At 39.8% G+C, this 26,091-nt stretch overlaps 1 protein-coding gene across 2 annotated transcripts in view; it reads left to right on the plus strand.

Moving 5' to 3' along the window:
• Window positions 1–19,827: 19,827 nt before the first annotated feature.
• The window catches only part of EFCAB2 (EF-hand calcium binding domain 2), a 107,395-nt gene continuing 101,131 nt past the window's right edge, over window positions 19,828–26,091 (plus strand). Inside the window, exon 1 of one of the 2 annotated variants that reach the window (XM_072647637.1) lies at window positions 19,828–20,117. In XM_072647637.1, coding sequence (XP_072503738.1) covers window positions 20,093–20,117 — 25 coding nt within the window. In that variant the 5' untranslated portion in view covers window positions 19,828–20,092. The remainder of the gene's footprint in view (window positions 20,118–26,091) is intronic. The other variant, XM_072647638.1, reaches the window with a different exon arrangement.

A 26,091-nucleotide genomic window follows, 5' to 3' on the forward strand; every position in this document is an offset into this window, starting at 1 on the left:
AAAAGAGATTCTTCTTTGGGAAGTGCTGGAAGAGAGTGGTTCTAAGTACTCCAGAGTAGATTCCAAGTAAGAATAGCTAGCTTCTCTCTTCTTTGAATCACCTCCATACTTCCAGACATTGTTACACAGAGACAGAACTTGGAGAAGCTAGAAGAAGAGTGGACAGCGGATGTGTTCAATAGATAGTTTTCTACCAAAGATTAGATTTTTTTTAAAAAAGCCTTTCATAGGGGTTGAATGGTGGTCAATTCATAATTGAATTTCTTAATATTTTCCAACTTTATTTCAGGTTAAAGAGAAAGCCATGATATCAGAAGGGAGTAAAGGAAAGCTGTCATTTTATTGTGCAAGTTTAAGAACTGGACTTAGATTCCTATCCATGAAAGAACAATTCACAAGAGCATAGTTGTGGGCAACAAGGGAGTCTGCTGGTAGAGTCAGTATGTTCTTCTTTTAGACTGGAATTTTGGGATACAAATATTTGAATGAGACACTAAAGTCCTTTTCTCTCTTAATATGGAACACACAACTTCAGCCTGAAGTATTTAGATTCAGGCTTTGCTTCCTAGTTACCTGTTCTAAACCCCCATTTCACCCATCCACCCCCTCTTCATCAGTATCTTGGTCTGCCTTATCTTGCCTAGAACCATGCCTCTTCCTCACTTCTCTGCCAGTTTCAAACCATACCACCTCCTTTCTGGCCATTATTCCCACCTCCTCCACACAGAAAGCTTAGACACTACCACTAGAAATACTTTGGGCTCTGATGGGTGAACTTTCAAACTTAATTTGCCCAGATGCAGGTCTCCACCTCACTGGCATACCTTATAAAGTCCAGAACCCCTACTACCCTCCCTTACCAGCTTCTCTTTCTGTTATTACATTAACAATAGATTGTAAGCTCCATAAGGTCCAATAACTGTCTTGTTAGCTTGTTGCATAACATCATTCCTTGTAAACAGTAAATGCTTATTTTTTTTATCAATCTGTCAGCCAGCTGATCTCATTTATGAAAAAATTCTCAGTCATTCCCTGTCTCCACCTGTATCAGCTCAATTTTTTAATAAATTTCATCATGATTATGCCACCACTTTGAATCATATAATTTCAGAGCTGAAAGAGACCTTGGAGTACAGCCCTTTCATTTTACAGATGAGGAATTTAAGGCTAAAGATGTTTAAAGCTGACCCATGCCAACAATCAATCAATCAAAACCAGTTCTTAAACAAGTGTTAGGCAATGTGCTAGGTAGAAGATAAAAAAATTACAGAATGAAACAGTCCCTGTTCTGAAGAAACTTATATTCTATTAGAAGTACCAGAGTAAAAAAGGATGGTACTACCTAAATTGATCTGTAGATTTAGTGTTATGCCAATCCAAATACCAAGGGGATTATAGAATTAGGTAAAACAATAACAAAATTCATATGAAGAAATAATATGGCAATAATATCAAGGAGAATAAAGGAAAATGATATTAAAGAGTCTTGGCATTATCAGACCTCATTTTATAGTGCAATATGATAATGATCAAAACCATTTGGTAATAAACAAAAAAATAGAAAAGTAATCAGTGAAATAGATTAAAAAAACCCACAACAGCTAAAAATACTAAAGCATTGTAGTTATAATAAACCCAATAACACAAACTCTTGGGAAAATAACTCTTTGTGATAAGAACTGGAAACAAAATATACGGCCAATGATTGATGACTAGCTGAACAAAAACAGTGATATATGAATGGAATGGAATGTTATTGTGCTTTGAGGAATGATAAAAGGGAATCTTAAAAGCAGTTAAGTGGGAAATAGATTGAGACTAGAATCCTAACCTATATATTAGTACAAATCCAAATAGATATGCAGTCTAAATATAAAAAACCCCTACACAATTAAAAAATTAGAATAAAATGGAAGATACATCTTTCACAACTATGGACAGGAAACGAATTCATAGCCAGATATTGATCAAAGATTATAAAAGACACAACTAAGAATTCTGATCATACAAAATTTAAAAAGTGCTTGCACAAACAAAATCAATATAGTAAGAGGTTAAAAAAAAGATATGATTGGGGAAAATTCTTGCATTAAACTTTTGTGCCATAAATCTCCCATGCAAAATTGATAATAGACACTGATTAATTCAATTAAAAGCAAATGACAAGATAAAGTGAAAACTATCAATAACTAGCTATTCAAAATCCCAAATATCCAGTAAAGTGTAAGTAAACAAACAGTTACATATTATTTAATACTCATCAAATTGAAAAAGAAGGAAAAATTTAATGTTAGAGGTGCTATAGGAAAACAAGCATGTTAACTCACTGCTAGAGGAATTGTGATGTGGTCCAACAGTTCCAGAAAATAATGTGGAATTATGCAAGAAAAGTAAATTGTTCATATTCTTTGACTCAGATATCCCATTATCAATTGGGTTTATATTCCAAGCAGGATAATGATAGCAAGATAAGACTCACATATATGAAAATATTCATAGTATTTTTTTTTCAATTTGGACTTGCAATTTGTTAGGTATGGGATCTTCCTTATCATGGTAACAAAAAGCTAAAAACAAAATATATGGTCAATGATTGGTGAATAGCTGAACAAATTGTGATATATGAATGGAATAGAATGAAATGATGTATGAATTCCTTATTGAGCTATAAGGAATGACAAATTTAAAAAATTCAAAGAAATATAGGGAAACATATGAAGAGATGCAGAATAAAGAAAGGAACACCAAAAGAGCAAAACAAAGAAAAATGACTCCAATGATACAGACAATCCTAAAAAGTATAAAACTCAGATAAAAAAATACATAATATTGGTACCAAATTATTAGAGTTAATACAGCCTTCATTTTAGTTAACAGTGAGCTACAAAAGTGGAAGATAACATGTACTAATGGTTGCTATCATTCCTTTAGGTTGTTTTGTTCAACTTTTTTCTGAGGAATGAACTTCATTGGAAAGTATGTTTGGGTATTTGTTACAAATGTTTGTGGTGTCAAAACAAAATTGTGGGTTTGTTGTTTGTTTTAAGAATAGGTGCTGGAACACAGCTCTTTATGATATTACTTAATATTAGAATTCCAAGTGACAAAAGACTTTTCTATTCAATTTAAATTTTAATAGTGTTGTTATGATACAGCTAAAATTTATATCCAGGTGTGAATGGGTTTAACAGTAAGAATAGTAATAATAATAATAAGACCAATAACAATTCACATTTATGAAGCACAAGCAGAATCTAGGTTTTATAAACTCTAAACATTGTAATATTGCACATGTATGTCCTAGTTCAGATTGCATGATGTCAGGGAAGGGAGAGCTGAGGGATGGAGAAAAAAATTTGGAACTCAAAATCTTGTAAAAGTGAATGCTGAAAACTATCTTTGCATGTTAATTAGAAAAAATGAAAAATGATAAACACTGACTATAAAAAATGGCTTTTAAATTAACATGATAGAAACCTATAAAGCCAAGGCAATATTCCTAGCATCGATGGCGACTAGCATGCTGGCGTAGTTCTGAATCATAAAGTATAACAGACTCTCCATATAGAAGGCAGAAGAAAAACATTTATTCAGAAAGCCAAATCCATCACAGTAACCAAGAAGTCAATACACAGTAGCACTTTGGGGTCAGAGTCATTCACAAGCCTTCTCCCCCCTGCTGGGGCCTTCCCACAAGCAAACATTTGTAACACTAGCTGTGTCTGCCTGTGTCCTCTCCCTGTTCTCACCAACTTCCTCCCAACTCTGCTCCACCCTTCCTGTTCCACCCATTCAGCAAGCTCCTCTGACCACATGTGACTTAGGATTCCATGTCATTTAATAAGCAGGTCACATGAGCCTATTAATGGATGGGAAAGATATTCAAATTAAGCAAAAATACATTAACAATACAAAACTGTAGTTAATATTCAGGTCCCCTAATACAAACATGGCTCTTAATAGATTTCAAAAAGAAAACTGTTAGTAGAAAATGGGTAAGTGATAGCTAGAGGAAAATATTATTTAAAATACACTTGTTTATAGCAAACTTCTTCATAATATCTGAGCACACACATGATATGGTTAAAAAAATGTCATTTTAAAAAAACTTGGAACAAAGGGATTGTGTTACTTACTACTACTGTAACCAAAGTAAGAATTATAATAGCATTTGGAATTTCCAGGAGCATATTCTCCATATCAGTTGGTTTAATGAGAAGCAGCATAATATAGTAGAGAGTGTCAGACTTGGAGTCAGCAAGATTTGGTTTCAAATTCTGCCTCCAACACTTACTAGCTGTTTGATTATGGGAGGTAAGCATTAAATGTCTCTGAACTTTGATTTCCTCATTTGTAAAATGGGGATAAAAATGTCTATTGTACCAACCACACAGTGTTATAAAGATAAAATGACATAATATATGTGACAAACTTTACAACTTTAAAGGGTAATATAAATGTAGGCCATTATTAATTACAACCACTTATTAATAATTAATTCAAATAAAAACAATGCCTGGTTTTCACGTTCATACTCTAAATAATTGTCATTTCCAAAATAAATAGACATAGGGAAAATCTATAAAGAAACAAATACCTAAGTAACTAAAGCAAAGCTCCTGCTTTTACTTAAACTACATGGACGATGGGGGAAAGTATTGGAAATTTTGTTGTTTTTCAAGATTCTCAATTCTTGCTTTCACTTTCTTACCCTAAGCAACATGGCTTTGTTTGAATTATAAACAGAACCAGCAATTGACCCTGACTTCCAGATAAATCAGACATCATCTTAATGTTACTGTGAAATGTTGTGCTTAGGACAAGATTGAGAATTCAAAATCCTCAGTCCTACTCAAGGTTCCACAGTCAACCTGGTTACTTCTCAAGTGTCACAAGTCACTTAGACTCTCCATCTCTCATGTAATACTGCAAAATAGTCATGACTCACAAGAGTGTGATGTAATGGAAAAAATTTTGAAGTCAAATGGACCTGGATTGGATTCTTGGGTCTGCCCCTTGCTAGTTATGTGACTATCAGAGCCCTTTACTCTATCCATTTCACCATTTAGCTGCTCATGGGTCTAATAGCTCCCCTTCTAAGAAATATGGCAGGCTTCACATCTCACATTTGTCCAGGGCTTAACTATTTAAAGCCCTCGGAAGTGTGGTTTACTCTGCTATTCATTATTTTTCCTTTTTGACTCATTCTAAGAGGTATGCTCACCTTATAAATGGATCTCAGGGTATTATACTTTGCTAATTGATTAAAATATCAACAACTGAGACTATATCAACTAAACTGGGATGGGAGTGGAATCATATCATCTCTCCCTTATAAATCTGTGTGTAAATGATGGAAGAGTGAAGACAGATATTTGGAAAATTGAGGCATGCTGAAGCCAGACTAATCTAGGCATGTAGAACATATGGTCACTTCCACAGTTCTATGGAAACAGGCTTTTGAAATATGTGAAATAGTCTAAGTTACAGAGTAGGCTTTAACTGAAAGCATTGTAAATTACAGCCCTAGGCTCAGTGCTAAGTGCCATTTGGAATAAATCAGGTTGTTCTTGGATCACCAATTGGGCATAACTGGAATTGCAAGGCTGAGAATGGGCTGATTAATGAAGTACTTGTCCCCTTGATTTTGCCTGATAATTAGATAATTAGGCAGCTAGTAGATTTTACAAGTCTCTGAAAATAGATCTTTGTGTCCCTCACAATTTCTAGAATAGTGCCTTATACATACTATATGCTCAATGAATAATAAGGCATCTAAGTGGCACAGTGGATAGAGTGCCTGGTCTGGCGTTAGGAAAACCTATCTTCTTGAGTTCAAATGTAACCTCAGACGCTTATTAGTGTGATCCTGGGTAAGTCACTTAAACTTTGTCTGACTCAGTTTGCTCAACTGTAAAATAAGCTGGAGAAGGAAATAGCAACCACTCTAGTATTTTTGCCAAGAAAAATCCAAATGGGGTCATGAAGAATTGGACACAAGTAATAATGATAATAACTGCTAGTGTTTATATAGCATTATAAAGTATTCAAAGCACTTCACAATTATTTCATTTGATCCTCAAAACAACCCTGGGATATAGGTAGTATTATTATCTCTATTCTATAACTGAAAAAACTGAGGCAGACAGAGGTTAAGTGTAAACCGAGGCTAGGTTTAAAGTCAGATCTTCCTTACTCCAGGTCCAGATCTCTATCTACTTAACTACCACCTATCTATTATAGCACCTTAAATGTTCCTTAACTATTGAACAAAAGAATCCCTTTCCTTTGAAGATACAGGTTTAAGATAAAAGAAGGTCCAAGATCTTTATTTCTGACTTCCATGTTAAGAAAGATGGAACATATTGAAGAAAAAAGGAGGGGATCACCTAGAGTGACTGGGGAACAAGGCAAGTCCTTCCCTGTTAAAAAAACAAAACTTGTTTTACCCTTAACCATTTTTTCTCCAAGACTGCATTCTACTCAGTACACTTCACTTCTGCCCTAATCCCTCCTATAAATACCTCTTTCTTCTCTAGATTCATGCTGTCAAAGATTTTGCTCTTGACTTTACACACTCCTGGTTTCCCATAAATCCAGCTGATTTGAATTAAGAAGCAAAACATATAGGAGCATTTTTTGTTGTTTCTCCAAACCTTTTCACCTGGAATATCACTTCCTGGAGGTTGGGTTTGCAGAGCCCTCTTTTGGGGCAGTTACAAGTTAACTTGGCACTAAGTAAGGAGATCATCAGTGTCCAAATCACCAGGTTGTTATTTGGACAATTTTCAAAAGGACCTGTCTGTATGAGTGACCAAGTTCATAGGCCACTTAAAAAAAGACAAAGTCAAATTGTTAATCCATTTCCTGGTGAATCCAAGTAGTGAAAATGCTACATGGATTTCTCATCTTTCTTTAAGGTGGTTGATGATAACCCTTTTTCTCCTAGTATACAGATGCTTCCATGCCCAGTAACCAAAAACCATTCACAGTTATGAAGATGTTAGCGGGAAAAGTGTTTCTCATGATCTAGCTTCCCTGCTAGGATCCATCCTGATCAAGACAGAAATCTTGAGAGCAAAATGCTCAGACATTAGCTTTGGTAGGAATCAAGAAGAATAGCACTTTACCGTCCTCAACAAGACTTCCAGGCTGAGCATTTTTACTACACACTCCTGAATATGCTGGGGGAAGTGAGAAGTCTCAACAGAATGGCATTCCTAGGTACATTCATAAAGTGCTACCCAGAATGATAATCCAGGGCTTCACTCCATACCTGCCGATGACAGGGTGAGATCCATGTTTACCTAGGGAACAGAGAGAACCTTTAGAGCCTGGAGAAACTTAGAAATAGGAATGAAGTGGTTTCGGATGCTGGGAACCCTGAAATATCAGGGTACAAGGTGGTGTTCACCTGGAATGAATTCACACACTCAAACCTTCCAGTCAAATGATGAGGTTTATTGTAACACCCATAGTAGCAGGCAGGGTTCCTAGTGAACCTGCAACTTAATGGAGGTGAGACTGATGCTGTACAAAAAGGACAGATAAGAGAATCTGGATAGATTAAGGCATGGTAAGTAGTCTGAGATGGGCCAGGTGCAACAGTGAAAGGAATAACAAATAGGTTAATTAGGTGATCTTGGTGGGCTGGGATGTGCCAGCTGCCTTGGGTGGAGGTACTGGTGATCCTGGCTGCTGAAATGTATGGGAATATTCAGAGTCTGGGTTGCTTTCAAAGATATGGTCTTTTCCTTTTGGGGATTCAGATCCCAACACCCCATTAGGAAAGCAGTCCCATGGGCCTAAGGCCACTGAGAATTATTTTGAGCCATCCACAAGTTCTAGATTAGTACTGCAATCCCTTAGGCCTAAAGATTCTAGGGTACATAGCTGTCAGCAGATCACTATAGAAGTGCAAGGACTATCTGTCCAGTGAACCCCAGATGACTTGTGAAGCTCCAGGAGTATGATGGGGGAAGAGGTAACATACACAAATAGATATTGATAGAATGCATTTAACATGCACATGCTTTCCTAAATACTGTATGAATACAACATGATGCTGTGTTATATATGATCTATATGTGTATTTTGTTCTATATTATGTGTGTTCAGTCATTTCAGTCATGTCTGACTCTTAGTGACCCCACTTGGGGTTTTCTTGACAAAGATACTTGAATGGTTTGCCATTTCCTTCTCCAGCTCATTTTGTAGTTGAGGAAACTGAGTCAGACAAAGTTTATGTGACTTGTTCAGGGTCACACAGCTAGTAAGTGTCTGGGGCTGGATTTGAATTCAGGTCTTCCTGACTCCAGGCCCAATATTCCATCCACTGAGTCACTTAGCTTCTATATTATGCATCTTTGCCATCACTATCTGGGCCTATATTATTTTCTTAACATGTGACCTAAGTATTTGGTTACTGGATATGAGCCTGATATATCCTGTATCTTATGTATTGAATGAGTATTTCCACTACAGTTAATTTTATTAAATGTATGTATAAAGCAGGTTATCAGCTAGCCAGGTCAGCTCTGACTATAGCACATCCTATGGAGTGTTGAGCCTATGACTGGGCTACTTGCAGAGAAATGTGTGACTCATCACTGAAAGGACTGGATTCTTGGTATGATGCAGCAAATACCAGAATCTCTCCCTCTCTCTTTCTTCAATTTAACATATGACAAGTAATTGTTACACCAATGAAGGGTTATGGATGGACTGCCCTTCCCTCACCCCACCAGAAAGGGTGAGCTGTGAGCACATGGTGGCTAAAGGACATCTGTTGCCTTAGATCAATCCTAAGACTGGGTCTTAGGCCCTTAGGTACCTTTTTTCCTTTGTTTCTATGCTATCAAAAGCAGTGCTGAGAGGGACACATTCAGCCTTGGTGGCAGTCATGTGAGTCAGAGAGGTCCAGAGGTCCTGGGTCCCTCACCGAGATTTGACTGGTTATGGCAGGAGCGTTCTATAACTAACTATATACACCCTTCAGGGAAAAGATGATCAGGGACAGGAGAAGGAGCCCTAAGTTCCTGGTCTGGTTTTGAAGACAGAAGACAAGGACTTTGATGAGACTAAGTAGGGGTGCAGTGAAATGCAACTGTTTAGTAGTCTGACAAACCTTATGTTTTAATGGTTTTAAGTCTCAATCTCCCCCCAGAGACTATCCCCAGAGTAGTTTTAAATTGCTTTGAGTCTTTGTTCATGGGAGCACTTGTGAGCTTTCTGTGAGTATTTAGAATTTCTTTTGTGTCGAGAAATAAATAGTTGTCCTATAGCAGATTATTATCCCATAGAGTATCCTTCTACTCGGGGGTCTTTTGATAGAACCTAAAGGGAGCCAAACTTAAGCTTTAGGTAATTTTCCCTGGGACTGTATGGTGGAGTTATAAAGAACCAAAGACTTTTTGTGAAAAATGCTAGACACTCTCTTTAAAGAGCTAGGCTCCCTCTCAGTACTGACCTTAGTTCATCCAAATGGCTTCATTTCATAGTTCATTCACAGTTCAACTTCATTCACAGTTCAGCTGCATTCATAGTTCATCCAAATAGTTCATCCAAAAGAGTAAAAGCAATTTGGTCCTGGGAAGGAGCTGATATTATTATTCCCATCCCTGTTTTACAGATAAGGAAACTCAGGTAAACAGAAGTTAAGTGACTTGCCCTGGGTCTCACAGCTAGTAAATAAATCTTAGGTCACATACGAACTCAGGTCTTCCTTACTCTAAGTCCTATGCTTTCTAACTTCTACAACCTAGCTGGCCTGGGTCCAGAGTTGATATTGAAAAAACAGAGGGAAGATGAATGCCCCAGCACACCCTGGCCTCAGCTTCAGCAACCTGATTCTTTTATTGTCATGACATATGCTTTCTTTTACTTCTATATATCTTTTTTTTTTTAAATGCTCATGCAATTAGAACAAAGATAATATGTTAACTGCACATGTCCTGAGAATTTGGGATTAGTAGTGTGTGTTGTATACCAACTGAAGACTGTTTATAATGTTCATATACAAACTATATCTATACACAGACTGTGATTTACTTGTGGGTGAATGTAGATGGCACAGAGATGAGGAGAAGCAGGGAAAGGGTCACTACCCCTTTATGGCCCTTTCCACTCTGCATGGGCCCCAGTGATTTGCATGTAACATGAGAAGAATAATGGGGGCAGGGTGAGAAGAGTCTCTTCAACATAGCTTCTCCAAAGGTCCTTTGTATTTTACAAAGTGGATCCCCTCGAAATGATACCCAGACCAGGGGTGTGACAAGAATTAAAAAGATTTTTTAAAAAAACCATAATTCAGATAAATAGACTGAGAGTCCACAAGATAGAGAAGAATCAGTTCAAAAGATATGCTTTAAATAATGCCTAAAGGCTTCTCTAGCTAGCAGGCTTGGTACAGCTGCCTGAATGAGGTTACATCACAAAATAGCTAAAGATAGTGCTTGGTGCTATCAAACTTAAGAGCTGAAAGACCCCCTCCCTCTTCTGTGCTTCTCAGTAGTTGAAAACCAGCAGATGGTAGCAGAGAATAGCAGCTTCGGTAGTGATGATGCCCAGCAGAGGGTATCCCTTAAGAGCATTGTAATGGAGAGAACAGAGGGAATGACACCCCTAAGGTACAGAAGAAAGGAATTTACCAGATGATATTGGTAGCCCTGCAACATTGAAGGTATGAGTTGATCTGGATACATATGTATCTCTTCATATGTATTCCTGGGTAACACTTATTCTTTATGTATGTGTTCTTCCTCTATAGTGGTGTGATAACATGACAGTATTCCCCTGTACGTGGGTTGAGGAGATATATTTGATTTTCCTAAAGGACATTTGACCATTTGCCCTCCTCCTCTATTTAATAAGATTAGTGTCTCATATAAAGTAGATGACTATCAATTGGGGAATGGCTAAGCAAATTGTGGTACAGGAATGTAATGGAATATTACTGTGCTGTAAGAAATGACAACCATAACTACAGAGAAACATGGAAAGAGCTACATGACCTGATGCAGACTGCAATAAGCAGAGCCAAGAAAACAACATACAAAGGGATTATGAAAATGTAAACACAAAGGACCACACGTAGAAAAATCAAGTGAATGTTGCAAAATAATAAAGAACAAGTATAGTTAGAAAGAAGAGATATGAGGATATACCCCACTCTTTGCAGAGGTGTGGAGTCCATGTGTTGCATATACTTTAGCCTTTTTTCCATGTATGATCAGTTATGCTGATTTTCTTCCCCTTTTCTTTTTTCTCTTTTTTAAATCTTAAAAAAATATTATTTGTTATATGTGTAAACAGGGCCCCAAAGGTCTGAAGAGAACTCTCTCTTCATTGGTACAGATCAATTTCATATCTCCATGAGGGAGGGGTAGAGCTGAAAAGAGCAAAAGAGGATTCATTCTCTTCTGTTTCTTTGGACCCTTTTGGCTTTCAGCTTTGAGAGAAAAGATGGACAATAGCGACTACAATTCAAGTTGCTAAAAGGAGAAAAAGATGCTGAGAAAAAGCCTACATGAGAGGAGCTGGCAATCTCCATCATGCTCCTGTACCCAGCTTGTTACACTACAGACTTCCAGGAATTTCCCTTCTGGGAGATTTGAGACTCTCAGGTTGACCTGAGTTGGTTACCTTGATCAGAGTGGGAAAGCTCTTTCACTCTGTAATGTCTAGAATATATTATCCTCTCTCTCTCTCTCTATATATATATAGTTTCTCAGATTTCTCTTTTGCTATATGTGTTCATTATAGACTTGTTATTTGCTGGGAAGAAAGTCAAACCTAGATAAAAAACTTGGGTCCTTGTTTTTCCCACTAAGAAATAGCAATCAGGAGTGTACCTCAAACCTGAAAACTATATTCCCTAGGCGTCAGTGTCAAACATGTGGCTGAATCAGATTAAAATATAATTGGGAAATATTTAACAAAATAAACAGGTAACATTACATTTCAAAACTGTCAGTATGTTGTGGCCTGCAAAGATCTTTATTCAGTGGCCTGTTTCTATTTGAGTTTTTTTTAAAATATGGTCTATATTTGCCTTAAAAAAATATCACCATAGTTTCCCTCTGTATCCTTTCCCTTGTTCCTCTCACTGCCCTAAACTAATAATATTTAAGAGATCATATAAGTATAATTCCAATCCAGTACCCCTCTCTTTGAGGAAAGCAGAGAGCTTGCCTCTGACTCCAACCTCTTGCTTCCCTTTCTGGCAGGAATTAAAGTCTTTCTTGGAGAAAGGTCTAGTGGGAGAAGAAAGCAGGGGGATGGAGGACAGGTTAGAGATGTCTATTCTGCCTTTCTTCAAGCCACACAGCAACACCTCCATGCTACATGTCGGGGAGAGCCTCATTACATTTGGGATGGCTCTCTTTAAGGGAAAGAGGAGGCATTCAGGAGGAAACAAGATGATACAAAAAATGTAAGACCAATAAAATCTTATTTAAAAAAAAAAAGCAACCTACTATCTCTTCATTACATCCAAGATCAAATATAAAATCCTTTGGTTTTTAAAGCCCTTCATAACCTGGTCCCTTCCTACCTTCCTGGTCTTCATTTATACTATCTACTGACACTGGCCTCCATGCTGTACCTTGAAAAAGATATTCCATCTCCAACTCTGAATTTTCACTGATTATTCTTCTCCCATTAGACTGTAAGCTCTTCGAGGGCAGGAACTTAAAATTTTTTTTTGCCTTTCATTGTATTCCCAGTGCTTAGCCATGATTTTGGCAATTAGTAAATCTTAATAAATTCTTGTGGGCGTATGTTGCTGTATTTATTTAATTAAATGTCTTCTGTTTTGAACTAGTATCTTCTGGTTGACTGGTAAAAGAAATATATTGGTAAGGGTTCTAGAACTATAGCTTTGAATAAATGTTGAACTACACTCATGTCATCATTCAGACCTTGGGTAGCATGGTGTAATAGAATAATTCTGGTTAAGAACTCAAGACCCAGGTTCAAATTCTGATTCTGTCATTCAGTGTGTGTGTGACTTGGAAGAAGTAATTCATCCTCTCTGAATCTCAGGTTCCTGAGATTACTTTTGGTAGAGAGGGGATATACAGAAGCAGAATGAGAATTATACTTTCAGACACAGTCAAGAGGTGGATTTCTTTTGTGGGTCTATGTTTTAAGAGAGGACTTTTTTATGGCAGGGTGAGGAGAGGGATAGAATTGGTAGATTATGGTAGTAAAACTTTTTGTTAAAAGGAGAATTATAAAAAAAAGTATCAATGAATCATTTAAAAATATAGAAGACAGCAGAAGGAAATTCGAAAAGGGACAGAGATGAGTAGGGTAGTATAGGAACTGTCACGTCACAAATAAAGTATACAACAAAAAAAAGCCCAATTAATAGTTTCATATTTTTGATTCTTTGCAGTTGTTTTTTTAAATAGGGAAATGTAAATATTTGTGTTTTATGAAGTTTGTGATAATAAGAGGAAAATTTTTAAAAGAAAAAAGAAAGGTTTGAACTAGATGACCTCTAAGGTCCATTCTAAATCTCTGATCCTATGATCAAAAGGTCCCACATATTAAGGGGGTCCTGGATGAAACAAATAAATTCAGACATTTTTCAATTATTAGTATATTGCTTGAATGCAAGAAGTTTTAAGTCCTAGACTATCTTCCCTCTCTTCCAACATTTTGTCTAGTCTGTCTTTAGCCTATGTATGATCAGAGAGTAGAAATTAACTCTGACATTAATATAAACAAGACGTAATTAGAAAGATAAATATTCTGAATGAGGAAAAAAAATAATGTATTCTGAATCCAACAGCTAAAATAATTTCACATTTTCTGCCCCTGATACTTTAATGTAAATGACCGAAGCTGGAAAGGAGAATTATAGGCTAGATTGTTAACTCCATGAAGGTAGGGACCATGTCACAACTAATCTTTGAATTTTCCCCACCCAATAATAGCATAGTATTCAGCACACAGTACTTACTAAATGCATGTTAAACTCAACTACGTCGAATTGATTTCACCTAAATTTATCTGAATTTCATGAGTATCTACATCCAAGCTCATTGCAACTCTTGGAAGTCGTCAACATTACTTTTGTTATTATTAAAGATTACTAAAGAGCATGACACTAAAATAAAAATTATTTACAACAAAACACACTTAGACATACAGGTATCAATGTCAACAATAATTCATCCTAAATCATGTTCTTCTGATGTCTATAATTATATATTCACATATGGATAAAATATATATTTTCTTTTACACAGCTGTGGTCCATATGGATATTGTAATTCTAGTTGGACTTTTTTTATCTTTGCATTATTTCACATAGGTCTTTCTTTAGATTCTTCATTTTTATCATGTACTTTTATGATATAAAAGGATCTACTACATTCTATTTAGCCAGACTGAGCCAATCTTGGGGCATTTTGGTTGTTCTCAGAGTTTTTATTTTACATGTAATTGTATTGTTAATGTATTGATAATGGAATTAATGTATTTTTAATGGAATGGGAAGCTCTTGCCCATCCATTAATAGGCCCATGTGACTTGTTTAAGTCACATGAAGCCTGTGGTGGGAGGAGCTTGCTGAAGGGGTGGAACAGGAAGAAGAAGAGATGGAGCAGAGCTGAGAGGAAGTTAGTCAGAGCTGGGAAGGGCAGAGGAAGCAGGCAGCTAGGATTATGAGTGTTTGTTTGTGGGAAGGCCTGATAATGTGTATAGACTTCCTGATTACTATGATGGATTTGGCTTTCTGGTGTTTGAATAAATGTTTCATTTTTTTCTTCCATGTGGAGAGTCTGTTATATTTTGTGATTTAGAATGGTGCTGGCATATTCACGGCTGCCATAGGCATTGTGAACATTGCATTGAGGCTACAGTAATGCAGAATAGGACCCAAGTAACTGAAGACTTTCAAGGCCAACTTGGACCATCTGGATATCATTCCCAGATGGTGGGGGGAGTCACTGAAGGCTTGGGAATAGGAGAGTAACATGATAAAAGTAACATTTTAGGGAAGTTTGGCAGTGGTACACAGGATGCATTAGAGGTGGTGGGAAGACCAGGAGTCAAAACTTCAATTAAGTAATAACTATCATGTGTGAGGAATCAGGAATATATTCTAGTCAAATTCAACTATGACTTGCTCCCTGAATTTGGCATTTTATTTTGCATCTACATGGACTGACACAAGCCATCTCCCATTCCTGAAATGCACTAACCACTGGGGAGGCAGCTTTGAATTTGGAGAACAGCTGGGAGTTTGTGAGTGCATGAAAGAAGACTTATAAAGGGAGGTGGGGCGTTGCTCAGGGCCTTAAAGTTAGGCTGAAGAATTTGTTTTTTTATGTTAGAAACCCGGAAGCCACTGAAGATTTCTGAATAGAGGAATGACTTGACCCCATCTGTCCTTTATGAAGCTCCTTCTGTAATCAGCTTGGATTCCTACACAGCAGGAAGTTGGATTGGAGGGGAGGGAAAGAGACAGGAAGCAGAGACCAGTTAGAGTGATCAGGGCTTGAAGGAGGGGAGTAGAACTCTGGGTGTAGAAAAGGTGAAAGATGAGAAATGTTGAGGAAGCATGATCAAGACTTTGCAACTGATTTTGACTATGGGATTTGGGGAGAAGAGTCAAAGAAGACTCTGAGGTTATGAATCTGAGGAACAGAGAACACAGAAGAGCCCTCACCAGAAATAGGGAAGTTGTAAGGAGGAGACAATTTAGCTGGGAAGATGAGTTCTGTTTTTTATACACGTCTGAGTTTTAGTTGCCTAAAGGACTTCTTGGAAGAGATGCCCAGCAGGCAGTTAACAGTGAAGGACTGGACTTCAAGAAAGAGATTACAATTGGATATACAGACTTTGGAGATATCTGTGTAGAGATGATCCTGCAATTTATGGAACTAAATGAAATGAGATCATTAAGAGGGCTGAGAGAAAAGAGAAAGGGACCCAAAGTGAAGCCCTAAGGGATATGCAAGGATTTTGATTATGGGTGACAATTTAACAAAGGAGAGGGAAGAGTAAGTGGTCTACTGGGTAGGAGGACTCTATTATCATGGATATTGATCTGGAAGGGAACTTGGAGATCATCTAGTTCTACCTTCTCATTTTCTAGAAGAAGAAACTGAGGTCCAGAGAGGACAAATGATTTGTCTAAATGTATTGTAATCTTTGGGGTCTTTGATTAACACTTAACACATACATATTCCTTTGCTGCTTACAACAAGTATTCTATGTAGCCAGCTGAATTAGCCTGCAGGCTCCTCCTCAGAATCACATTTTAGATGCACAAAACAAAAAAGTATTCTGAAGAAACTTAGTTATATTATAGTTATTAAAATATGATATCATGGACCACAAGTTAACCTCTACTAGAGTCTAGGTTTACCATCCCAACCTCCATTCACATTTGCAAGTCAAGTCCCCTGGAAGATACTATTTCTCCCCTCAGGGGTCTTGGGGATCTTGAAGGGTGTTTTTTAATGCTGTAGCTAAAAATGCTATATATAGCTGACCCATCCCCTCCAGATTCTCACTTGCTATCTGTCAAACTTAATTACGGATGGAAAAAGGGAAGGAAAAAAGGGAGAATAAACAAAGTTATATGATACCTCATATATTTTAAAGGAATAGCAAATTTTACATAATAGATTGGCAGTTTCATGTATAATCATCTTTTTTCCCTATTCTATTATGTTATAGAAATGCTTGTTTTATTTCTTAAATTCAGAATAAAATAATTTTCTAAAAAGTTCTTAGAAACAGATACTTACTAAAGTGTATAGGCAGAATAGTTGGTACAAAGCATCACTCTCAAACCAAGAGCACACTTTGTGATAAGTACATTGAGTCCAGGGAAAGTGGGGGTCAACCTTAGAACTCACATATGGCAAAGGAGTAACTCATAGATCCTGGGAGTTCTTTTCTTGGAGTCCTCTCCTTCCCGGAGTCCTCATAAAGTTCCTCATAGACTTGGTCCAGCCTTCTGTTGGACCTCCTATAGAGCCCTAAAAGACTGAATTTGATAATCTACTTTGTCCTCAGCTCCTCCAGATGCAGTGAGCAGTCAGTCAACAAGCATGTCTTAAATACTTACTATGTGCCATGTGCTAGCAGTACAAATATAAACAGAAAGAAAGTCAATCTCCTGCTCTCAAGCTTATATTCTAGTGGAAGAAAATAATACATAAAAAGAAACTGAAAAAGGAATGAGAAGAAATGAAGGTACCAGTTGTAGGGGCACAGAAAAGTCTAGAGAGTCAGCAGTATAGCCTGGAGAGGAATAAAGGAGTGGTGAGCCTGTGTGTCCTCCTAAAAATGGAGGTACTGGGAGGAACCAGCCAATGAGAAGGAAGGTCTGCATGGGCAGAGGGTACTTCAATTTGTGAAGTCCAGGGCTGGAATGAACGTCCAGGGTGAAGAGGTTTCTAGAATCGGATAGAGAAATTCCAGAATTCACCCTGCAAAGGAGAGATACTATTTTTAGTTGCTGTTGTCCCAGGACGATGTTACTTGAATTGTTAGGAAGATTCTCCCTAGAGCAAGCCTAAATTTGCCTATCTGCAGCTTCTAATTATTGCTTTAGTCTTCTGGAGTCCAGCAGAACAAGTCTAAGTCCTTTTTAACAAGATCATCAATAATACTTCAAAATAGTTATAATGTCCCAAGGAGAGCTCTCTTCTCCAGAAGAAACATCTCCAGTTTTGTCAACCGATCTTCACAGTTTGTTAGAGAAAGTACTTTGTAAACTTTATTAAGTATGAGTTTATAGCTGCTGTCTAAGGTCCCTTGAAGCTCTCTATTTATTCAGAACCTGCTAGGTATCTGGCTGGAAGCTGATGGTGCAGAAAGAATACAAAGCAAACATAAGACTTAGTTCCTGCCTTTTGGGAACTTACCTTCTAATTGTAAGGCCTAACAACCAGAGACAATTGGGAAACAATTGTGTATTTACTGCAGCCAAGGAACTGATTTATAAGTTCAGTAGCAGACCCGAGTAAATTTAAATATAAACAAGAGCTTCTTCAAAAGTAAAATTTCAAACTGTCAAACATTAAACAATTTTCAAGGAATTAAAGTTTGCTAAGAATCAGGTAAGCTAAAAATCATCTTTACTTCTGCTTTTTTAACATTCATATAATTCTTTTAAAGTAATCGATAAGTATTTAGGAACACCACTTCATATGCAGAAACTGAAAGCAAAAGGTAATCCATTCTTTCAGGAAATAAATCCGATAACTTTGGTTCCAGTCCAGAGCTCCCAATTCAACCACAAAAAATTCTCCAGTAGTTGCAGGAGGACTTGTAACTAGGACTTGTCCCCTAGACAATTTGCTCCACTAGGAAGGATTTCATTGATCTTCCATGCAACCTCAAATGTGGTGGACAATGTGAAAATTTTCAAGTTTATTCCTCTTTATGTCCATCTGTAAACTATGGCTACTAGTCCAGGAAAAGTTTCTCCAGGGAGAGGGAAAACTGACCTCCTTGGTAGATCTAGTTACTGCTAAACTGGATTTTGGCCTTTGATGCCACTGATTCTAACAAGGGAGAATCTGTAGGATAGACCTTTTCCTATGTAAATATTATCAACAAGTAGTAAGCCTAGGAGGGAAACTGAATTTGTCAATTATTCTGAATCTATATTGGCAGTGTGTGATGGGGAACTTATATTACTGGACTGAAATGACAAAACAGGCACAGTTTGACATGTGAAACTTACCTGCGTCATCTTTAATCACCGAAGTAACAAAAAAAAATCTGAATTTAAGTTTTTGAGAACACCATGCAGTCCTAGGACTTCCTCCCAACACGGGTTGGTTAGTTTCAGGTTCAATGACAAATTGGCCTAGCGAGCTCTGGGCCTGCAGATACTTATTGTGCAGAAATCCTTCCAAGAAAAATACGATTTAGTATGTCAATAAGAAAAAATGCAGCCAACTTATTTTACTGCGCGACCTCCGGCTCGTGCAATTCACCAAGGGGCCACCCTTTGTTTAGTACGAACAATACAATCAGGGCAGTGTGAATTTATTTTTCACTTGAAATTGTAAAAAAAATCAAATGGATCGAGCACAGCATTTCAATAGCCTTTAAAAAGAAACCCTGCGTACCGAGCTTTGGAACCACGTTTCAAGATTAGAGGCATTTTAAGTGGCAAATGTCGGAGAAAAAAAAGCTTGAAGTTTTCTCAGCAACTGCAGCAGGAGAACGTGACGGAGAATTTAAAAAAGCCCCATCGCCTGGCCCTATGGAAGGCTGCGCATGGCACTCCGGGCGCGCTGTTGCCAGGAGAACCCTGGGTTCTGCCTCCCGGCTGGTGCCTGACGCCGCAGCCCCGACAACGCCGCCGCCAGGGTTTAGCGGGAGCCTGGGCTACAGCCGGCGCTGCTCGGCCTCGAGGCCCATTTCGTCCCGCTCCGGGCCCAGGGGTGCTTTGAAGGCCCCCGCCACCCCGGCTATTCGGGGAAGGGAGCATGGGTGGGGATGGATGGTGGCGGGGAGGGCCTGCTGGCGGCCGCTGCTTCGCTCGGGCCCGGGAGGGAGGGGCCGCCCCCGCGCGCGCCCCACGTGGGCCGCTCGCCTCCGGTTGGGGGGAAGGGCGGCCCCAGGCTCGATCCCACCGCGCCTCCTGCACGTTTCCAGCCGCCCCCCCTTTTTTTTTAAATCTGGCAATAAAAACGCAGCCGTTCCCAGGGAGCACGAGGGAGGGAGGAAACGAGCGGGAGAATAGGAGGAGGGAGGTCCCCCCTGTGGAGGGCGGGAAGAGAGCGCTTTGGCGGCAATTGTCTAACAACACTCCAGGTTCTGGGGCTCTAGGGCGGGGCCCACGTTTTTATGGCGGGGGCGCCGAGTTCCCAAGGAGGGGTCTTTTGCGTGGGGGGGGGGTTGTCCACGTCTTCCACGGCCCTGCCTCCCCATTCCTTTACGGCTAGGACTTGCCTTCTGGAAGTCGGCGCAGGGCCGCGGCGGGGCTGGGCATGGTGTTTCTCTCCCTTCCCTCCCCTCCCCTTCCCCTTCAGATCCAGGCAGTTCTTCTTTCCCGCCGCCGCCCAGCGCCACCTGGCATCTCCAGGGCGACCGGGCCGGCAACAAGATGGCGGACGATAGAGACAGCGGAGGTAGGAAACCGCCTATGGAAGGGAAGGGCCGGGCCTGGCTTGCTGAGCGTTGCCAGAGGCCTTGGAGGAAGCACCCCTAGAGGATACCCCTGCCTATACCCCTTTGGACGTGCCACCCGCTGAGGGGAATGGGTGCCGTGCACGGGGGAGGGGGGGAGAAGGCGGTGACCTTGGCCCCGCCCAGCGCGGGAGTAGGGGAGGGAGGGATACGTCGGCTCTCCTCCCCCTCTCCTTTTTCTCATCCTCCCCCGCTTCTTTTATCTCCCCTCCCCCAGGCCAGGCGCGGTGCCCGAGAGCTACGCCTCGGCGCCTCCCGCCGCCCCCTCCTCCTCTTCCGGGAAACTGTAGCGAGCGCCCCCGCCCGGGGCTCGGGGACAAAAAGATGGTGTCCCGGTGGTTGTATTAGGGATGGAGGTGGCTGCGTCCGCCCACTAGGGCCGGCGGGGTTCCTCCTGGATCCTCTTTCCTCCTCCCATCGCCCCCACGCGGCCGCGCCGGGCCTCCCTTGTCTCTCTGCCTGACGACCGTTGGCGGCACCATTTTGCTTCCCGCGGCGCGGGGAGGCGAGGGCGGGAGGAAGAGGCTGCAGCGGTTCCCTCCCCCTTCTGCACCATGAAGCGCCTCTCCCCGGCCCTGGCTTGTGCGTAGGAAGAAAGAGCCAGGCCGGAGACAGTTATTTATTCATTTTGGGGGGAGAAAAAAAAAAAACACCCCACACCACCTCTCACCGCGATCATGACCAAGGAAGTGCGTTCGGGAAGCCTGGCCATGAAGTGGGACCGCCCGCCCGAGAGGCTGCCTTTCCGGGGCGCTCCTTGCAAGCAGGCCCGAGGATGCTGGCGCGCCTCGGGCCCAGCAGGCCCGCCTCCCTCTCCCCCTCCCCCACCTCGGCCCGGGCTGAGCTCGCTGCGTGCGGCCCCCATCTGCAGCCGCGTGCAAGCGGACATGTTCTCTTCTCAAGCCCCGGGGGGTTCCCCACACAATAAAAATAAAGGCCTCAGTCTGAGGAGCTGAGGCTCCCTGGAGAAGAAGGCGAGGCCAGCCCGGGGCCCGCGGGCCTCAGACGGGAGGGGAGCCGCCCCGCGGGGCTGCAGAGACCCCCTGAAACCGGCAGTCACCACGTTCCCGTACGTTAAAGCAACCACAACAAAAACCGCGACTTCCTCAGCCAGAATCTGACCAACCTGGACCCCTCCCCCACATTCTCCTGCATCAACTTGAATTTTTCCAGTTTATTGTGTCAGTATTTTGTTTTTACATCACTGTTTGCTCGTTGTTTCTCCGTTTAAACGCTGAGTTCCTTGGGAGCAGGGACTGGTTTTTGCCTTTTTGTCCCCAAGGCTTATTAGACACAATGCCTGGCACATAGTAGGCCTTAGGAAGTCCCTGTGGAGTACTAAAAGCCTAGTCTTAGGTTACTAAGCCCCTCCTCGTGTATTTTCAATATGACTGTTGACAGGGATAAATAATATGCCCTGATTCTGCTTCAGACCAAGCTTCAGGAGCAGGGAACCTTCTTTTGCCTGTCTGTGTCCCCAGCCATACCTGCCATATAGAGCAGGTATTTATAAATGCATGTTGACCGTTTGGAACCTGGTATTGCGGTTCCAACATCACTTCCGGTATAGCGTAAATACTGCTCTAGTTCTGCGGAGGTTGAGAAATGCTTTGCGCTCAGAAAAGTCCTGGCAAAGCAACTGGACCTTAGAAAGGGAAAGCCTATGGCCCCTGTCTGTGGACTGCAGGCGGGCTGTGGAGAACCGAACCTGAGCCAGGTGTCTGTACGTTGTACGGCCTGCAGGGCCACAGAGCGCCGGCTGAGACACAAATTCGTAGCAGGGTTCGGCGTTGAGGTAGGCTGCAGCCTCGAGGAGTTTACGTTCTTTTTTTTGAACAATAAAATTTTTATTTCTTTGTTTTTAGTTCTCAGCATTCACTTTTATAAGATTGTGAGTTGGAAATGTTTTCTCTCCCTAAGATGGCATACCATCTGATGCAGGCTGTACATGTACAGTCATATTAAACATTTCTACATTAGTCATGTTGTGAATCAAAGGGAAAACCACAAGAAAGGAAGAAAAAAGGAAATAGTGTCTTTGATCTGCATTCAGAATCCATAGTTCGTTCTGTCGATGTGGAGAGCAGGAGTTTACATGCTTATGAAATTTATGAATATTACTATGCTACTTTTCCTAAAATAAGTGACGTTAGCTTTCAGTGATGCTGTTTAGAAAGTACATACTACATCCCAAGGAATGACTGACTTTTTTATTAATTTTTCAGCTATTTTAGGAAACTGGAATGCAGAATTTTAGAAATGGAAGGGGATTTACATTCAGCATGTTTCAGTGGAAAGATGAATATGGAATCAAAAGCCTGGGTTTGAATGTCATCTCTATCATTTATGTCCCAAGTTCTTTAGCCTGTCTGAATCTTAATTCCCCTGTGTAAAATGAGAATAATGATAATACCGCTTCATATCTCCCTTTGCTTTTATGAGGAAAGTACTTTAAAACTGTAAAACACTATAGAATCATGAGTTATGATTTTCATTAGTTTATTCCCTTTCCTTTATAAATAAGGAATCTGGCTGTAAAGGTTAAATGAGTTTCCCTAAGTCTTACAGTTAGATGGCAATGAAGCAGGAAATAGAACCTGGTTTGGTTACTTTATTTAGCAACACTAAAAGAAGTAGATACTTTGGGAAGAGATTTGTCAGCAACTGAACAGGTTAATCTTGGATGTTTGGGAGCTATTTTTGTTACCAAGAGAACACTCCAAAAAACAGACATTTAACTTTGAAGCAGAGAGGACTTGAGAAGTCATTTAATCCTCATTTTAAAGAACAGTGGAAAGTAGAAAGGAGACTGTGTAATTAGAACACCTGGATTCATCTCCTGACTGTCATTTATTGCATGCTGTGTGACCTTTCTTAAGACAGTAGACTTCTCTGGTCCTCACTTTGGGGCTGAATAAGGCCAGGTATCTGATGGCTTTAATTCTATTATATGAAGTGACTTTTCCCAGAGTACAAAGAGGACCAGACTAGGAGTCAGTAGCTTTGGCTTCTAGGCCTAGCCATTAATTAGCAGTCTTTAGGGGAGTTATGTAATCTCTCTTAACCTCATTTCTAAAAGGAGGGGTTTGGACTAGACATCTGAAGTCAATTCTAGCTCTAAGATACGATTTTCCCAACCCCAGTATCTCCTGATTTCTTGTCCAGTGGGCTTTCTGTTTTGAAATATGGCCTGGCATTTAATTTAAAAAGAAATACACAAAGACAACAGATGATGTAATTACTGAAAGGATATGTAAATATATATTATGTATATGTATATACATATAAATAGAATTTTTCATCTTAAAATAAATGAAGCAGCTGGGTGATAGTACAATGGGTAAAGCACTGGGCCTGCAGTCATGAAGACTTACATTCTGATCCAGCCACAAACATTGTGACCCCTGTCTGCATCAGTTTCCTCAACTATAAAATGCAGATTATCCTCACAAGATTGTTGTGAGGATAAAAGAAGATAATATTTGTAAAGCACTTAGTATAGTACCAGCCATATATCAGGAGCTTAATAATGCTTGTTGCAGAGATGGAGTTGGGGGGGGGTGGAGATTTGCAGAAAGAAATGCCCAAGGGATTTTTATTAACTCCTGTGTTCCTCATTGGCTTACCCTGAGATCAGTGCATTTGAAAAAGATTGCAGCTAACTTTGTCTGCTTTATAAAATTTCACAGCCTTAAACCAAGTACAGTAGAAATGGTGCTGGATTTAAAAACTAGAAGACCTGAACTCACATACTGGCTCTGCAGTTTAGCTGTATGACCATGAGCAAATCACTTAACCTCTCTGAGTCTCAGATTCTTTATTTGTAAACTGAGGGAATTGGACTTGTGAGGTTCCTTCCTATCTCTGTATTTGTGATGTGGGTGGGTGGGCAGCTAGGTGGCAAAGTGAATAGAGCATTGGCCCTGAAGTCAGAAGGACCTGTGTTCAAGTCCAGTTTCAAACACCTGACACTAGCTGTGTGGCCTTGGGCAAGTCACCCAACCCCAATTGTCTTGCCCTTGTGAAGAACCAGTCAGCTGCCAGAACCATGTTGGTTCTCAGGGATTCAGCTCTTTCCCCACATCATTCAAAGCAGAGATTCAGGGATGGCTGTGAGGTAGAGAGATCCAGTAGGTACACCCTTTTTGTATGAGTGAAAATGGCCACCAAATCAGTTTGAGCATTGTCAGTAAACCCTGTAGTAAACCTCTGTTAAAAATCCCAAGCCTGACTTGCACAAAACTTAGCAACCATCGAAAAAACAATCAAACATATAAAATGAACTAAGATCAAACATTTAGTTGTAAATATAAAACAACTTTTTAAAAGAAAAATTAAGGAGTTAGACAACAGCCATTTCCCAGGAACCCATCTTACTAGTCCTTTCTTCTTTAAGATTATTTCTATGAAGCTTTCTTAATCTCTACAACTAGTACTTTTCCTCCTTAAAATTTTGCCTAAGGAACACAAGCAGTGGAAATTGTGAAGAGACATTAAATTTATTGTTAGAAAATACTTCTTAACAATTAGAACTATTTTAAAATGGAATGAAGTTCTTCAAGAGGTAGCAGGTCCTCAGCTTTTTATCAATGGAGATCTTCAGGATGACTTACTACTTGTCAGTTTTCTTATAGTGGGGATTCCTTCAGGTGTGCTGGGTTCCACTGGATTGTCACACAGATGACCCAACACTAAAATTCTGTTTTGCATCCTTCCCTAGCAGATTACAAGTTCTTTAAGGGGCAGGAACCATTTTGCTCCTGCCTTTCCATCCTCAGCATCTGGCAGCACAATCATATCATTCACAAGTAGGGAAGGTGGAGCAAAAGAGACAAGAGGAGGAAGAAGGCTGATAACATAACTGGCCTTTGCTGAGGCTGAGTCTGTCAAAATTTGCTTGTGATTTTGTAGGCTTAGAGAATGGCTTGAGGCTCCTTAGAAGACATTTGGCCTTGATTACACAGCGAGGACAAATCAGTGACAAGATAGAACTTCGGTCTTTCTTATACTACTCTGCTTTGCTTCAGAGTTTGGAAGTATTAGGGAGCTATTTAGATTGAGATGTCCAGCAGGCAGTTAGAAATTTGGGACTGTATTAGTCCAGTGTTTTATAAACCCAAGAACATGAACATGGGGAAAGGACTCCTTATTTAAAAAAAAACTGGGAAAATTGTACAACAGTTTGATTAAAAAAAAGTTTTGATGAAGATTTTACACTAAAATGAGTTCCAAGTGGAACTTAATATAAAGGGTCACATCACTAAAATATTATAGGAAATAGGAAGGAGATAACCTTTTACAACTATTAGCTGAGGGAGAATTCTTAAACAAGGGATAAAGGTGATCATAAAAGATAAGATAGATCTTTTGATTATAGAAAATTTAAAAGCTTTTGTTTGAACAAAATCAGTGCAACTAGGATTAGAAGAGAAACTGTCAATGGAGAATAAATCTTTGCATCAAATGTCTTTGATAAAAGCCTGGTATCTAAGATATATAGGCAATTAACACAAATATATAAGACCAGATACCATTTACCAATATGCAAGTGGCTAAAGGATAAGAGCAAACATAACTTGAGTAAGCATATGTCTTCAGGGTAATCCTAGTCAGCCACTCCATTGCTATTTGTTGAATGGAGTGTTAGAAGTGAGATAAATAATTTTTGATAGTTTTAGCATTTTATTTTTATGTTTCTAAACATGTTTACACACTCAGAAGGTTTCTTTTTTTTAACCAAAAGCCTACTAATTACACTTCTTTATAGTTTTGAGTCTTTCTTGTTTCAGTGCCTCACAAAATATCATTCATGGAGGTGCTATCTTTTTTTATTTTTAAATTCTGAGCTTAAACAACAAAAAGGAGAATATATATACATATAGCTGAACACAAAAAGATTGTATATGAAACTGAATA

The sequence above is a fragment of the Notamacropus eugenii genome, chromosome 2 (assembly GCF_028372415.1).
Source record: "Notamacropus eugenii isolate mMacEug1 chromosome 2, mMacEug1.pri_v2, whole genome shotgun sequence".
Lineage (NCBI taxonomy): Eukaryota > Metazoa > Chordata > Mammalia > Diprotodontia > Macropodidae > Notamacropus > Notamacropus eugenii.